Here is a 16,999-nt window from a genome sequence, read left to right on the forward strand (position 1 = left end):
ATTGGACTCGGCAGTGAGATGTCAGATTTCTGAAGACATTCAAGTGTTTTTTCATCACCCTGGGTTGAACCTGCTGTCGTTCTTGTCTTCTTAATTGTCTTTTTAACGTCTTAGAAGTGTTTGATCCCCGGCGCGGGCGGCTGGATGCACAGATGTGTGCGTATCGTGTGTCATCTCGTTAAAAGGGGGGAATTTCATCATTTTCCAAAACAAAAATCTTCCTCCCACTGTGGCTACATCTGCACATTCTTCCAGAAAGCAGCAACAGTCCTGAATTCATTTCATACTTCAAAAGAGCGCAGCGGGAGGAGCAGGGTGCATCCCACCCCAGTCCACCCATCCCACCCCGGTCCATCCCGCTCTTCCTCCTCCTCCTCCTCCTCCTCCTCCTCCTCCTCCTTCCTCCCGCCCTCCCGGAGCGAGGAAGAGGAGTGTGGGAATGATTAATGTGCCACTGTGAGGAGGCGGAGAGCGCCGGCTCTCGGGTCCACAGCAACATCAGGCCCGATTTAGCGGAACTTCATTAAAGCGCATCATAAATAATCAACTTTAATTGATCTTCCAGCAGACTGATTAAGAGTTAACAAGAACACAGCCAGGGAAGTGCATCAAACGTGAGGCGTGCGGAGAGCAGCGCCGCCTCCATGTGACTGAGTGTGTGTGTGTGTGTGTGTGTGTGTGTGTGTGTGTGTGTGTGTGTGTGTATAGTCTCTCTGATGATGCACACATCATGAGTGTTTGAATATTCATGCAGAGCTTCTGTCCGTGGAAAGTGAGAAGCCGGTCTCACTGCAGCTGACTCAGGGATCAGGCTGACTGTCGAGGGGATGAAGATGAGATGAGGAGGAAGAACATGCTGCGCCGCACGCAGCTCAAAATGTCTATTTTAGCACAATAAAGGGGATGAATGTGTCTTTATGTTGCAGCAAACCATGGGGATAAATCGGATGACCTCAGGAAGAATCTTTTAAATGATGCCTCATGGATCATGCATTTGTAGGATGAGCAGCAGACCTCGGTCGGACCAACGTCTGCCAGCAGGTAACTAGTTACCTGAGGGAGGAAGATACCCTGTAATCTGAAGGGACGTCTGTTAATGAGAGGAAGATGCTCTATTATATTTAAAGGAAAAGTATGCTAAAAAAAAAAAAGTAATTACAGTAATGTGAAGATTTGTGTTCTTTTACTTCCACTCAACTGGGATTTTAAAAGTTTTACACAGTTTAAATATGAGTAAAATTACATGCTTGAAGTAATAAATGACACAGCTTGACATAAATGTATTTGTAATGAGTTCGTTTCTCCACACATAACCTTCAGTTCAGTAGATTATATGATGGATTTATAAACAGACGATAAAATCACTTACTTGAATTAAAAAAAAAAGATTTGAAAGATAGCAGAATTGCAGTTTATTTTTAATCAGTTGCTTCCACCTCCAAGCTGAGAAGATTGATGTGAGTAAACTGAACTAAAGTGTCAGTGAAATTACATATTTGACCAAAATATTCATGAAGGTACTGCAAAGTTATGACTCGTTGCTTTCTCTCTGTTAAAATGACAGTTCTTTTTTTTTTTCCAGAATGTAGTTTACTTGTAATAAATGACTAAAGCTCGTCCATCACTGGAGTAACGCGTTACTTTAGTTCCTGGAAGTTACTAACATAAGGGAATGTTATAGTGAGGAGAAGCCTTCCTCCTCCTCCTCCTCCTCACCTGAGTGTCCCGTCATGGAGGAGAAGCCCCGGACCACCAGCAGCAGACCCCCGAACACGCAGATCTGGAGGAGGAGCAGCTCCTTCCTCCGTCCCCGCCTCGCCTTCACCTTCCCCCGGCTCGCCATCAGTCTCGCAGCCCGGCTCGGGAGCCGGTTCCCGGGCAGAGAGCTCCAGTCCTCCGCCGCCTCCGCGCCCATGTTCCGAAGAGAAGAGAGCTGCGACGCGAGCCGCCCCTCCTGGAGACCCCGCGGAGCGGACCTCTGTCCCGGGCAGGGCTGAGAGAAAGTGCCCCGCAGTGAGACGGGGTGCGGGGGCGAAAAGAAAAAGAATTAATCTTGAAAAAAAAAAAAAAAAAAAAAAAAAGTTGTGATGCTGCGCGGTGAGCGGCGCGCGGGGCTTTGATGCTGAGGAGCGGCGGCTCCTCTTATGTCATGATCAAAGTGGCTCGTGGAAGAAGTGGAAGAGAGGAAGCGCGCGGCGGCGGCGGCGGCAGCAGCGGCGCGAGAGCTCCACGAACGCGTCCATGATCCGGAGGAGGGGGGCACGGAGTCAACGTGGTGGGGGGTGGGGGGGGGGGGGTGACCGCACCTACACTCCTTCAGTAACGCGAATTAAAGTAACGCAATACTCTCAAGTAACTGAGTACCATCATATACCAGCATCACAGTTAAGGCTCTGACAGGATGACCGTTTTTTAAACCAAAGACATCACTGCAACTATTACGGAGCATAGTTTTACAATTCTTTTAAAGTCTAACTTACACTATGGAATCTATGTTTTAAAAGAAATGGAGTAAATTATATTCACAAGTACAATACTATAGTAGCATGCACTATTATTATTTTTTATCAGTATATTAGTTACTTCCAGTTACTTGTAAATTTCATTTTTCTAAACGTTTGTTCCCATTTTATTTTCTTCACATTAAGTGAAAGTAACAAGTTACAAATGCTCAGATGAATATTCTGTATCATTATTTACACTTTCATGAGTATTTTCTTCAAAAGTTGTGATGTGTAAATAAGATGTAACATTACCAAAGGTTACTTATAATTCATATCATGAATCTAGTTTTTTCTTTATTAAGAGGAACTGAAGCAACAAATTACAAGTACTGTAATTAAGTGGCATTTTAGAGTCAAACATACTTTCAGTATAATTCATAAAGAAACTAATATGCAGCATTAATAAAATACAAAATGCATAACAGAGTTTCAGATTTTGGCTAATATTTTGTTGTTATTGATACTATCATTATTCTATAAAGGTAGTAATAATAATAATACCTTCCATTGTTACCAGTAGTGATGCTTTCAAATAGATAAGTCAGTGTGTGTTCAGATGCTGTTGGGGTATCAGTGTCTGAGTCCGGGGCAGAGCGGAGCTCGTACATGTCGTCCAGACCTGAGCCCCACACAGCAGCAGATATGTCCATCCGGTCACCATCTTGTAGGAAACCACAGTCCAGAGGGGGTTCGTGGACCGCCGGGCCCAAGCACTCGTATAAATAGCTCTGGAAAGTTTCCAGCAAGAGTGGAAAAAGTGGTGAAGGCTCAGGGTCACTGTTTGATTGTGCTTTATTAACCCTTCATGGGAAGCTCCTCATGACACCTGGAAATTAAAAATTCCTCCCCAGACTGCAGTGACGGCGTAAACAGGCCCGGAAAAGAAAGACGAGACAAAAAATCCAAAAATGACCAAAACCATCTTCCACGTTTTCATTCACACAAAAGTTTAAAGTAAGTCCTGTTAAATAGTTATCTTGCTGTATAGTGCATAGTAACTATCATTAATTTGTGTCTGTGTATAGTGAACCATGCACCACCTAAACTGTGTAATGAAGCATTACAATATGACCATAATGACAGAATGCAGCAGTTTTTCCTTTTTGCCTCTTGGCCATGTAAGAAGTCACAAAATGGAAAAAAGTGTTACCATATCTAATCATAGAGTCCATAAAATAAGAGACAATGAACCAACATGGAGCGCCGGCTCAGTAATCTCTGTTCTCAGTCACAGATTACACTGTGAGACAGCAGAACTGAGCCAGATTACACCGTTGAAACACTTTTTTAACAGCTGAAAATCGCAGGAAATGTCAGGTTAACTTTCTCCTCAGATTTTATCATGAAGAAATGATGAATTATGGTGACAATGTGCGGCTTTTGAAACGTTAAAATAAAAAAAAAAAAACAAATTGAAAATTGAAATGGATGTTCCGATGGGGTTTTTGATGCTTTGTGTCTTCAAGATTCAGATGAGCTGACTGAGAGGAAGTTTCTCCTCTTCCAGCCTGCTGTGTGATTGTGTGAGTAAATTAAAAATCAGCTGCCGCTCCTCGTGTCCTCTTGTCGTGTTGGTGAGAGATAAAGAGGCGTCGTGATGATGTTTGTTCTGATCTTTGTCGTCAGCTGTCTGCAGATAATCAAATGGGTCATTTGGTTGGTACTTGGAGAACTCCACATGTTCTCGGGAGGAAACGTGGACAAGACGCCAGCGCCTCAGGACTGACTCCATCTAAAGGCAACCACTTTGATTAAATGAAGACCGAAGAAATGGAAGATTTCTTTTCAGATATAGATTCACCTTGAGCTAAAGTCGACCACCATGACGCGACGACAGAGGAGCACACAGGAAGTGAAACTCTGAGAAAAGTTTCTCCTAAATGAGTCCTGCTGCACAGCATAAGAGCTGCAAAGCTGCAAGAGGAAACCTGACACGAGCCTTCAGGCAGAACTAGAAAGCTGCAGAGCTTCAAAGATGCAACTCTTCAGAGCTACAGACCGTCAAAGCTGCAGAGTGGAGCTGGAACTGGCCACAAAGTTACTGAACACAAATTCCCAACCTCACGAAAAAGAGGAGGAGGAGGAAGAGGAGGAGGAGGGGGAGGAGGAGGGCTACAAATTAAATCCAGTTAAATTGTTTTTCCATAGCCAGTGGGCTTGGCAAAGTGCACACACACACACACACACACACACACACACACACACAAGTTGAAGACGAAGCAGAAACAGGCCTCAGATGTAAGAGAATGTCTGGAATTTAACCCACTTTCCCCTGTGTGAGTGACACAGAGCCCACTCCACTGTGCCACCGCGTCACTCAGTGTGTATATATACACACAATTAACACAGGAACTACATCAAGTAACTAGTTACTTTTTATTTGCAGTAACTATGGAAGTAACTGTAATGGAGTGCTGGCTTCGAGCAGCGCCGCTCACTGCAGATCAGCCGGCTTCGCTCGGACACACTTCCACTGATCCACAGTCAGAACGGAACCGAACCGCTGTGAGAGGACGTTCTCTTTTCAAAAAGTTAAAAATATGCTTCTATTTTAAATATCTGTTACATTACTTGGTAAGCAGCTACTTTTTAGAATAAATACACTTTAAAGTAACAGGAAAGTAGCGGCGGCGGCCATGTTCAGTAGCTTGAGAGCACTGCAGCAGAGGAGCAGACAGATCTGGGTCAGGTCCAACTCCTCTCTGCTGGAGAAGCCTCAGCTCGGGGTGGGGGGGTACGCATGGCCAGGAATAGTATCCATGAACTAAAAAAAAAAAAAAAAAAAAAATGTAAAAAGAAGCTAAAGTTGGGACACTAAAGATGTTCCAGGTGGCGAAAGGAGAAATAAGGACAGAAGAAGTCGTCGTTGAATAAAACTTTCAGGTCGGTCAAACAATGGCCGAGCAACATCGAAGCAGAAAATGTTTAAAACTTACAATTATCCACCGGGGCCTCCATCAACTGGAATCGCAATTAAAAAAAGGAAACAGATTCAACAACTGAATAAATATTGATTTTTAATTGCTTTGTGTTTTAACATTAACATTCAAAAGACAGATTTTATGAAAATGATAGCATGCTCAGTGTTTTGTCAAACGTGTGTTGAGAAAAATCGGACAGAAGCAGTGAAGGTGTGCTAACAAGCTAACAGCTACCCGCAGCCCTGTAATACCAGAGTGTACCAGCAGATGGTGCAGTGAGTCTCTCTACACAGCAGGAGGAGGAAGCTTTCAGGAGGAGTGACTCTCTGCTGCCATCCGGCGTCCAAAAGTGACATTATGGACATCATCTTCAAGAGCAGCAGAAGATGTGTGAATGAATGCAGCAAAACAAGAAAAAATGAGCCTGGGAAATAAATGTTGTTTTACGTATTGTTTGTGTTTTGGTTGGTGAGTGGCGAGCCGGGTCAGCAGACGTCGTTACATTCAGTCTGTTTCTGCTCTGTAAGTCCAGAGTCTCTGAGCAGAGCTGAGGCGGGGACCAACATGGACGTGAAGGAGGGGACAGTGTGCAGGGAGCTGCCGAGCCACAGACGTCCCGCTCCGTCCCGTAACACCGCCTCAGACACCGTGTTCGACTCCGCTGTGGACTCAGCTCGGGCTGCGCTCAGCCAGGCGAGTGGACGAAGGAAACAGGAAGTGGGACGCTCCGACGTCACCGTCGCGTCCCGAAGCGACGCCTGCCTGCGGGGGACAAAAACAGCGGCGGGAGGTCAGTCGGCTGGAGTCGTCACTGTCATCGTCAATGAGAGCGGCGGCACGGTGGCGAAGTGGTCCACAGCTGCAGGTTACAGAACCCTGGTTTACACCTTCATTCCTCAAGCTGAGACCGATCTACAACACTTCTGTTCCTTTCAGAACTCCTCTTCTTTATATAGGAGTAAACAAATACTGCAGGCAAATAGGAACCCTCCGGCCCCACCCCCTCCACCCACAGCCCCGCGACATGAACCACAGGAGGGGAAACAAACAGGTCTGTCTCCCACGAGCGTTGCCGAGTTTCGCTGAGATGTCAACAAAAACAAAGACACAGAAGGAAAACTGTTTTAAAGCAACATATAAAAAGGCGACACGGTGGTGCAGTGTAATGCTGGGTGGGTGGAATATTCAGGAGAGTACCAACTACTGAAAAATAGCAAACCTGTGCTACAAATGCAGAGCTGTAAATCAATGCTTGGTCACTTTAAACAGTTAAAATCACAGTTAAGAAAACGACACCAACTAAAAACAGACCGTGAGCACGACACAGATGGAGTCGGAGAGCCTTTCCCCACATTTTATCCTCGTTTCACCCCTGCGGACCCCCGGTTTGATCTCTGATTGGTCAGAGCCAGTAATTTCATGAGGGGAATGTCTTCCAGACACAGTCAACAGGACTTTATCCACATCCTGCAACATGTAAACAGTGTGATGGCCTCAGTTACAAACATCAGTGATGAGGAAGGAGTGAACTCTGAGGAGGAGGAGGAGGAGGAGCAAGGGGTGGATGGATGGATCACACATGGCTTTTCATAAAAAAAAAAAAGGTGACTATCTGAGTCCATTCAGGAGATATGTTTCTTTAATGAAGTGGTACTAACCACTCTGTAACCATGTCAACAACTTTACTGCTCCATTCATGCTTTAAGATAGCTGCACTGCCCCCAAGTGGCCAAAGAAAAAAAAGATATACAAACATTCACACACTAATGTCAACAATGAAAGCTCACTCCTGCGCCCAACAGGACAGAGTAGGGACTGCAGGTTTTAAACCCCTACATGCCTTCGACCTTGAGGAGTTGAGCTGACGTTGTGGCAAGAGACGGTCGTGTTGAGTCTCCATTTCAACTTGTGTGGAAGATGCGGATCTGAAACTGCTAAACAGTTTTTTTTTTAATTTTCTTGACAAGCCAAGTCAAAGCAGAGTTATGATGAACAGGGAACGCCATGCTTTTTCCTCAAAGTTGCTGAACTCTGTGCGCAGGACAAAACGGTAAAAAAAAAGATGATTCTGTGGAGAGCACTCTTGAGCCAAAAGTACAAAAGCAAACAGAAAAACACGTTCACTGCGAAAAACTAACAATAAAATAAAAAACAAAACAAAACAAAAAAACCCCCCCTCAAAATCAGAAATAAATCAAAAGTGTCAAGAGGGACACAGGCTGCTCACCTGGTTTACGGCTCCCTCTCCGAGGACACGTCGCCCTCCGCCCCGCTGCTGGCGTTGGGATCCTGTCGGGAGCGCGAGGCGCCCTTCTCCCTGCCCGACTCTGAGGGTCCTTTGGACCTGGTCTTCTCTTTCCTCTGCTGCTGCTTCTCCTGCTTTGACAGCTGAGGAAACACGAGAGCGGCTTTGTAAGTAGTTTCTGGGAATATGAGCTATCTTGAGATAAGTCCTTCTTGCAGAGTGTGCTTGATATGTTACGTCGGTCGACTGCTCCGTCTTGGGCTTTACTGTGTTAAAATCTCCCATGGCCAATGTCTTGTTTAGCGTCTCCCATATCGAGTTCTGTCACAACCAGATCAACCTTAGTTCATGTCCATTTGTTCCTGCGTGGCGGTAAACTGACTGAAATGCGTCACCAGAGATGTTTGGGGGATTTTGAGTCATTCTGCATTGCTAATGATGGATTCATCTGAGTTAATGTGTCAATCTGGACGACCCTAGTCTAAACATCAATCAAACTTCTTCAATCCAGTTAAAACACCTCAAGTTGTGTTGGTTTCCTTCTGTAAGAAAGTCGTCTCACACACACACACACAGTGTGATCAAACAGAGGTGACGTTGAGACGCAGAGCGAGATTCCACTTCTGAGGAGCCTTTATTCAGTCTGCATCTGCAGATTGTCTCAGCTCCACATGATCCCTCAATCAGTCTATTGTCTCATCACACAATAACCCCCCCTTCATCATCATCATCATCATCAGAAAGCAGCTCATAAATACACGCCGATGTCATCCGAGGAAATATTCACTAGCTAAACGTATGAAACGATTGTGAATCAGTCGAGAACTCCTCTAAACCAACCGGAGGATCGAACTCGCCTGTGACGCCATCATGTTTCGAAGTCATTTGATTGGTTATCAAGAGGAAACACTCAGTTTCAGCTGGAGCCTGCAGACGCTCGGTGCGACTTCAGGGAAAGAAAGGAGCACTGTCTGCGAGCCGTGGCTTCATCCACCTCCACCCCCCCCCACCACCCTCCACCACCACCCCGTGCCAAGCTGAGCCTATTGGCTCTCCCTTTATCCCTCATGTTCAGCTCTGGCTGCGGCTCCTCGCCCCCCCATGGAAAAACATCCACAACACAGATTAACATTCTGAGGACTGTTTCACCTCCTCTGGAGGCTGGGGGTGGAGGTGGGGGGTGGGGGGTGGGGGCAGGCACTGCGGGGGCTAGCGACAGAAGTGAGCAGGAAGTCCCGTTAAAGCTCTTAAAGACAACTGGAAGAGGAGGAGGAAGATGAGGAAGAAGAGGAGGAAGAAGGAGGAACATGAGGAACATGAGGACATGTGGAACATGAGGAAAAAGAAGAAAAAAGGAAGATGAGAAAGAGGAAAAAGGCAAGGAAGAGGAGAAAGAACTCCTATGAGCAAAAACTCACACATTACATTAAAGAGTTTAGACAAGAGAAAAAAGACACAATCTTAAAATAGATTTGACAATTTCAGGGATTTCAGGAGATCTAAAGAATTTTGTGCAGCAGTGAATTCTATATTCAAATTAAATCAGATTTTAAGTGACAATAGACAGGTTTTGGTGACATATAGGAAACCACACTGCACTTTCTAAAACAGCTTCCTCTCCCTACACCATTAGCAGGTCTGTCTGCATCAGGAAGTGAGAAAAGCGCCACCTCCTGGTTCACATGTTAAAAAAGACTATTTCTATCAGGACCTGATCTCATTTCAAATTAACAAAGGGCTTATAACAATCATTAATGTGGCATTTGAAGAATATGTGTACATTATAATCAAAAGTGACACTTCAAACTCCTCATATATTGATATAAATAAATACTGATCTACTTCCTCCATTTACAAGATCAACTGATTAGATATTTTATTTCATTAAAGAAATACAAACACTTAAATCATCATCATGTTGTTCATCAATTACAGAATTTGATCACGTTTACCAAAGCCTTTTGACACAAGTATCGGAATTCCTACTGAAATAGTAAACACACTGTCCTCCTACTCAGCGGCAATTTATGAGTTGAAAATATTAGGGGACCAGACACAGAACCCAGTGGAACACCAGCTTTGAGAGCTGAAGCATACAAACAACATCAAAGAGACCAAACATTTTTTGGGTTGCTGTGAGTTCTTGAGAGGTGCTCTACCTGTTTGGGGTCCACGGGTCCAGTGGGTGACGTCAGCTCGATGGTGACGGGTCCGTCGTTCTGAATGTGGACCTGCATGTAGGCTCCAAACTTCCCGTCTGGAAACACAACAGCAAACTGAAGGTTGGAATCACATTCAGTTTGAGACAAACCGATCATCAAATATCCCTACGAGCTGCTTTTTGCACTTCATCGGCAGTATTTAGCTGTTTGATGAATGAAAAATTTTCCCAGCATGCCTTTTTCTGAGACATTTCCAGAAGAAGTCTAGAGCAGGGTTTCTTAACCCTGGTCCTCGAGGCCCAGTGTCCTGCATGTTTTACCTCTCTCCCAGTTGGAACACACCTGATTGCAATGAGAGTTAAGTACTGGGCTTTGTTACAAGCAGCCCAGTAATTAGCTCTCATTGCAATCAGGTGTAAATTTAAAACTGATGAGCTTAATTTTACCCACAAATGCATGTTTATTACAGTTCACCTTGGATTTAAGAAAATCACTTCTAAATGAAGACAGGAAGTCCCACCGGGACAGGAAGTTTGATAAAGACAGGAAGTGTGGTGCCCAACAGTGACAGGAAGTGTGATTGGTAAAGGAAGTTTCAGACTGACAGGAAGTCTGATTAGGACAGGAAGTTTGATTGGTATAGATAATTAGACTGGGACAGGAAGTGTTACAGAGACAGGAAGTGTGACATCGATAGGAAGTCTGATTGGGACAGGAAGTGTTATCAGCACAGGAAATGTGATTTTGACAGGAAGTTTGATCTGAGCCATCATCCCTGTCCTCTGTGAGGGTAATAAGAGTGTGTGCAGGACGAAGCTTCAGGAAGAAGTGCTGCCTCATCACTTCTCTCTGGAGGAGGGCACTAATTAGGAGGCCTCGCGCCTCCCTCTCTGGGACGAGGTGTTCTCCTCACCTGCTCCCCGGCGGGCCGACCCAGTTCACTGCCACCGTCACCACGTCGATAGTCCACCCCCGTGATAACCCCAGCCCAATTACACCGCAGTGTGGCCGCAGCAGCGAGTGGGACGACGCTTTAGTCTTTAATTAGCTCACAAACAACAAACTGCTACGTTCAGGGATTCAACTCAAACTGACCTCCAACAGCTTCCAGGACAGGAACACAGCCAAACTCGCGTCTGTGTCCAAACTCAACTAAACCGGGATCATTCAAATCTGTGTCTTTCAAGCGGGACATTAATCCCACCTTTGATGAGCTCAGGTTTGTAGCAGCTCCTCATGCTCTCCAGGATGCTGCTGTAGAAGGGTTCGGCGCTCTCTGCAGGCATGGCAGCGTGGAAGTCGGGCTTGTTCCCCTTCAGGATGCACTGCAGGGTGAACTGGCTCACGCACAGCACCTCCAGCTCCCGCTCCATCACACTCTTACTCCACGCTTTCCCATTGTCGTCCTCGAACAGGCGCAGGTTCAGGATCTTGCGCACTCTGGAAAACGTAGAGGAGGAAACGGTGAGCAGGCTGCACCCCTCTCACAGAGCCCTGACCTCCATTTATTTATACACAACACAGCTAGCATTTAACACACACACACACACACACACACACACACACACACACACGCACACACACACGCACACTCACATGTAGTCTGCGTCCCTCTGCGTGTCCTCTGTTGATATTCCAAGCAGCACACACAGACCTCGGCCAATGGAGCTGATCGTCTCGTCTCCCACTGCACACAGAGGACCACAAATGCACCACTTCAGTGTGTCTTTTTTCCCAGGACCCGTGAACGCTCCGGTGTCACACTTTGAGCTATTTCTAGACAAACTGTTTGTCTGGAGCATAGTCATCTGCTCTCACACATTTATAAAGACTTTCATCTCCTCACACAAACTGGATAACAGCTCCAGAGGAAGGTTTCTCCAAAGACATGACGACAAACACTCAACATGAGCCCTAAATAATAACTTGTTCAATATACACAGTATTAGTAAAAACATTATTTTAAAAAGGAATACTTGTTGGTTTGAATTATAAATGTTGAATGACAACGTGCCACTGAAGTGATTTTATCTATTCAGAGATTGGAGAGTTGGATGAACGTCTAAGTGTTGAGGAGAAGAAAAATGATGAACCTCACGACTTATGAAAAACTTGACTTTAAAAAAAATATTCATTTGGATGAAATTTTGTAAAAGTCTTAGATTACAGATGTTTGTACTAGAAACGAATTTATCTGCCATTTTTGGTACATTTAAATTAAATTTAATTTCACAGGATAAATGCAGTTTTGTGACACATGTCATATTAGAGAGACATTGTACTGTAGATCTGGGGCTAAATTCTACGTTCAAGTTGCAGAAACTAGCAGCTTCCAGCCTGACACCTCTCCCGAGAGTGTGGGAAACTGCAGCCGGAGTTTGGGGTCTCAGTCCCGACTCTCCTTGGAGCTTCAGTCGCCTCCAGTAGCGCCTCTGCCCCGGAGTTTCATTCAATCCAGCCGGAGATGCTAATGCTAACGCGGCTAACCGGTGGGGTGAGGGACGTCAGCAGTTCCCGGTGTGTTTTGTGCGGTTTTAAGGCTCCTCTCCGGTTAACCCTCACCTGTCACGCTGGCCTTGGTGACCCTCTGGACGATGGCTCTCATGGTTGCTGTTGTTTTGGTGTCAGAGCAGCAGGACCACGCTGCTTCTCCACTTCCGGGGTCAACTAACGTCATGACGCAGTTCTCCAGGCGTCAGTCATCCGACGTTATGACGTCGCCCTCCAGCGGCCGAAGGCTGAAGTTCAGTTTCTTGCTACTTATTGTACATCCAAATGCATATTTTTCTCAAAGTTATAGTTTTAAACCGCATCGGATCTTCATGAAAAGCTTGAATTAACTAAAGGTTTCTCCGTGGTGAATGGATAGATAGAGGTAGATATAACATTCCTCCAGTATCTTTGCACTGTAAATTGTAGATTGCTTGATGGAAATTGAACTTGAAAGGGGGCAAAATTGCACATTTTGAAAACAAAGTATTGGTGAATGCTGTTTAGTTGCTCTAATGTGAGTATTGGTAATTAATTAATTACTTCCACTCCTTTATGTTATAAAAAGTATTCATATTATATCTGTCTGTGGTTATTTTTCCATTAAAATTGTTTTCATTTTATTTCTTTTCATATTGTTGTGGTTATATGTTTTATATGTAGTTTTTATTTCTTGTGATCATTTTCTTGTCTTTTCATTGTAGTTTATCCTTTGTTCATCAATTTATGTCTCTATTGTAATGTGTTTTAGCCAATTTGTGTTCATTCTGTTATTTATGCATCTTGGGCAGTTATTTTAAATACATATATTGAGGCACATTTAAAAAAAACAATCTATGCTGGTGTCTCATCGTTCTCAATTAGTTTTGTCTTTTCACTGCATGCAACTTTAGTCAAATGTTTTTGGTCTTTTCTTGTTGCTTTGTTTTAATTAAAAGATATTTATAGCTCCTTCTTAGTTTAAATTGGTTTCTTCTTTCCTGCTTCTGGTCCTTTTGGGGTCCCTACAAGTCTTTGTGTCTTTTCTGCCTGTTCTCTTTAGTTTTCATTTGATGGTTTTTCCTTTTTGTGCTCCATCCCTCCGTGTTTGTATCCATTCAATGTTTTTGTTATATTTCTTTTTTATGGTTGATTCTGTTTTGTCATTGAAAATTTCTATCAGTTTACGCTGAACCAGTCTCATCATTTATCACCATCAGAATAGATAAAACTCAAATAAAAACATTTGAAAAACACAAAGTGCATGAATTTATTGAAACATCACAACAGAGAGAAACAACATTTTGACAGGACGAGCTCTTGGTCTCGTGTCACACTGTCTGCAGTCTGCAGGAGTCCGAACACGCCTCGCTGGGCTTCCTTTACAGATCAGAATTCAGTCCTCATACTTTAAAATCTGCTGGAGGCGTTAGTGGCCTTGTCCTCCTCCGGCTGCGCCGCGTCGCTCTCCGTCTTCGGAGGCTCGGTGCTGGAAGGCCGCAGGAAGTTGTAGATCCGCGTGGAATAGGGGACGAAGTCCTTCTTGTAGACGATGATGCTTTTTGTGTGAGCGGTCTTGTAAACCACTGCGTTCTCGTTCTCCTCAACTTCTTCCTCTTTTGCTTTCTCTGAGGAGAAACCGAGAGAATAAAAGGACGTTTAGCTCTGCAGAGGCTTCTATTGCATTAACTCCTTTATGGATTCTGCACCCGCTGCCTGGAATTCACTACAAAAAACTTTACTCCTGAAGGAATTCGTCTCTCTACGGGGCTGACCTGGTTGAATAAAGTCTGAAAAAAATATTCACTGTGCAGTCATGTTTTTGAAATTTCTATTTTAAATGTTTTTACTCTATTTTTCTTGCCTATATTCTCATTTTTCTCTATTGCTAGTTGAATATTGTGTCAATTTTCTGTGTTTTGTTTGCTGCATGATGAATGTCTACACTGTGGGAGGCTGTAAGTCAGAATGGAATACAGAAAATGTCACATCAACAATCATCAAGAAAAAATTACACATATAATTACAACCAAGTATAAACACCAAATAAATGGACTCCAAAAAGCAGCAGAAAGAACATATGGGTTATTTAAACGTTATTAAATAAGTTAATTTGAAATTTATATACGTGTAGAGATCTAAGAAACTTTAAATCTTTTAGTCTATTTGAGGCATTTTAACTGATTTCATCATATTACACCATTTCTGAGGTTTTATCTCACATTTTCAAGACAGTTTATGTATTTATCAAAATATGATTTTAGACATTCAGACGATTTCTTTTTTTAGAAAAGCCTGCTGTTGAGCAGAAAGAATGAATGGAAGCCTTTGTCATTCTGAGGTCTGTTTATTCAGGGTGAGCTTGCTGAAAGATGCATTTGGAAACTCGACATTACTGGTGACGTAGAGTTTATTTACAAACTACTGAACTTTCTCACATGGAGCTGCGAGATACGAGTGTCCATGAAACAGTGCTTGATCAACTCAAAATGAGACGAAGATTATTATTTGAAGTGAATTTAGAGAAAGCTGCAAGACGTGTGTGTGTGTGTGTGTGTGTGTGTGTGTGTGTGTGTGTGTGTGTGTGTGTGTGTGTGTGTGTGTGTGTGTGTGTGTGTGTGTGTGTGTACTCACGGAGACCCTGGTCGAGTTTTCCTGTGTACTTCAGGAAACCAAACGAGCAGATCATGGTCCAAACTCCGAGAGCGTAAACCAAGGACACTCGGTTGTTCCACTTCAAGGCGTCTTTAATCTGCATCGCGGCTTTTAGAAACGCCTTCAACCCGCACAGAAAGGACCGGGGTCTTTAAACGTTTAAAAAGTCTTTCACTCGTCTCGACATAGGCTTCAGGACAGCGCCATGACAGTCAACCCGGAAGTACACAATAAAGACGTCACATCACTTCCGTTTTCATTAAAAAATATTTATTTCCTAATTTTTTCCACCATAAAAAAAAAATTAAATAGGACTTCAAGAAGTTTTATTTATTTTGTTTGAATTTTGAGCTCAATGGGTTTTTTTTGTTTATTTAGCTGTCCTCTGCACAATAAATACTGTTATTTTACATTTCTTTATTTTATTTGTAACACGCTGAACAAAATCTTGAAAAAAACACGGTTACTCATCTTGACACAAATTCAATTTTTTATCGATTCAATTTTTTGATCGGGAGGTTTCTTAAATATTTTAACATTAGTAAAGATTTTGGTTTTACTCTTGAAACAGTATTCCATCTGACCTTGGTCCCATCTTTACCAGATATTGATTTTTGTTTTGCATTTGAAACATTTTCACTTCTTTCTTCACCTTCTAATTTTTTTAGGATGTTTTTAGTCAAAAAGAACATGTTTTGTCCTATAAAGTTTTTTAGTTCCATTCAGAAGCATTTTTCTTGAAATCAAAGATCAACTTTGTTCACAAAATTCCACATTTAATCTGAACATTATTAATTTATTTCAACATCATTCTGTTATTACTTACACTTCCCTGTCATATTTTGTTTTTTGAGTTTTTTTTTAATCTAATATTTTCTTTACAAACTTATCTTAAATCTAATAATTTAATTTGTTGAAAATAGAGGCGACATTGCATGAAGCGCGGCTGCAGAAATGTGGTTTAGGAATTGTTTGTCTGATAGTGTTTCCTGGAATCTGAAATATTACAAGCACCTCTCAATAGAAATAAAAAAAAATTAAGACTGACATTAAAATTAGTTTTGGTGTTATTTTACGGAATAAATTCCAAACAGAGTTAAAGCAACTAAAAATGGTGTAAAAGTTTATATTTTACCTTCATGAATCAATAAGTTCCCAAGAATTTAGTGTTTTGCTGGCATTATGGGATTATTTTGTCAAAATCTGCTCTTTTTTTTTTTTGTTTAAATAACCACATGATATGTACACATAGCAAATTATTTTTAAATATGTGGTTAAGAAATAGAATTTATTAATGTTCTACTTTCTCTGCTGTTTTTACGTGTGGAGTGTATTAATTCAAACTACAAGATTCCATGTCGTTTTAAAGATGATTCCCTCACTGGAGGCTGATTTTCTGCTGACGGGCAGTTGAGCAGGTGTATCTGATGGAAAGGTCAGCTTTCAGAGAAATCTGCCAGCGGAATTAGTCACTCATCAGCACTTCGTGCTTCGGTGCTGAGTCACAGTGATTCCTCTTATTTACGATGGCTTCTGATCTTGGAGATATACTTGGAAAGCCCTCAGGCACAAACACTTTCACTGTCTGTACCTGCGTTCAGATTTTTACGGCACTTTCGGTGTTTGACCTGGATCAGATATTACATCTCATGTGAGTGCCCTGATTATACAGTCTCAGGTCAGATGAAACGGAGTGGATCATTCTTTTCAGACCGAAGAAGCCCTGGTCCATTGCCCACTTATGAGCATCCTTGAGCTTGAACATGGTGTTTATTATGGCCAGTCTATGACCGTCACCGAAGTCCAACAACAGCTCATCATTCAGATTCAGAAGGGAGAAGTCGTTCCTCACTGTCACCTCGATCGTGAGTCTCAGGAGAGAAGTTTATCTCAAACTGATCTCACAAAGAGCTTCAAGTGGAGCTCAGCTGTGCAGGAGGAGGAAGAGGAGGAGGAGGAAGAGGAGGATCTCACATGCTTTATCCTGTTTTCCCTGACTTTTCCTCGTTCTAAAATACCGTCATGTTCTGAACCGCTCACACA

The 16,999-nt window shown here is 43.0% G+C and overlaps 1 protein-coding gene across 1 annotated transcript; it reads right to left on the minus strand.

The window, feature by feature from the left end:
- Positions 1–5,508: 5,508 nt before the first annotated feature.
- Positions 5,509–12,492, minus strand: dtd1 (D-aminoacyl-tRNA deacylase 1). The gene is made up of 6 exons (XM_030094152.1): positions 12,395–12,492; positions 11,429–11,519; positions 11,037–11,272; positions 9,830–9,927; positions 7,653–7,813; positions 5,509–6,187 (listed from the first exon to the last, which is right to left on the minus strand). The coding sequence occupies exons 1-5, from the start codon at positions 12,435–12,437 to the stop codon at positions 7,658–7,660; spliced, it is 624 nt and encodes a 207-aa protein (XP_029950012.1). The 5' UTR covers positions 12,438–12,492; the 3' UTR covers positions 5,509–6,187; positions 7,653–7,657.
- Between the last annotated feature and the right edge of the window lie 4,507 nt (positions 12,493–16,999).

The sequence above is a fragment of the Salarias fasciatus genome, chromosome 6 (assembly GCF_902148845.1).
Source record: "Salarias fasciatus chromosome 6, fSalaFa1.1, whole genome shotgun sequence".
NCBI lineage: Eukaryota > Metazoa > Chordata > Actinopteri > Blenniiformes > Blenniidae > Salarias > Salarias fasciatus.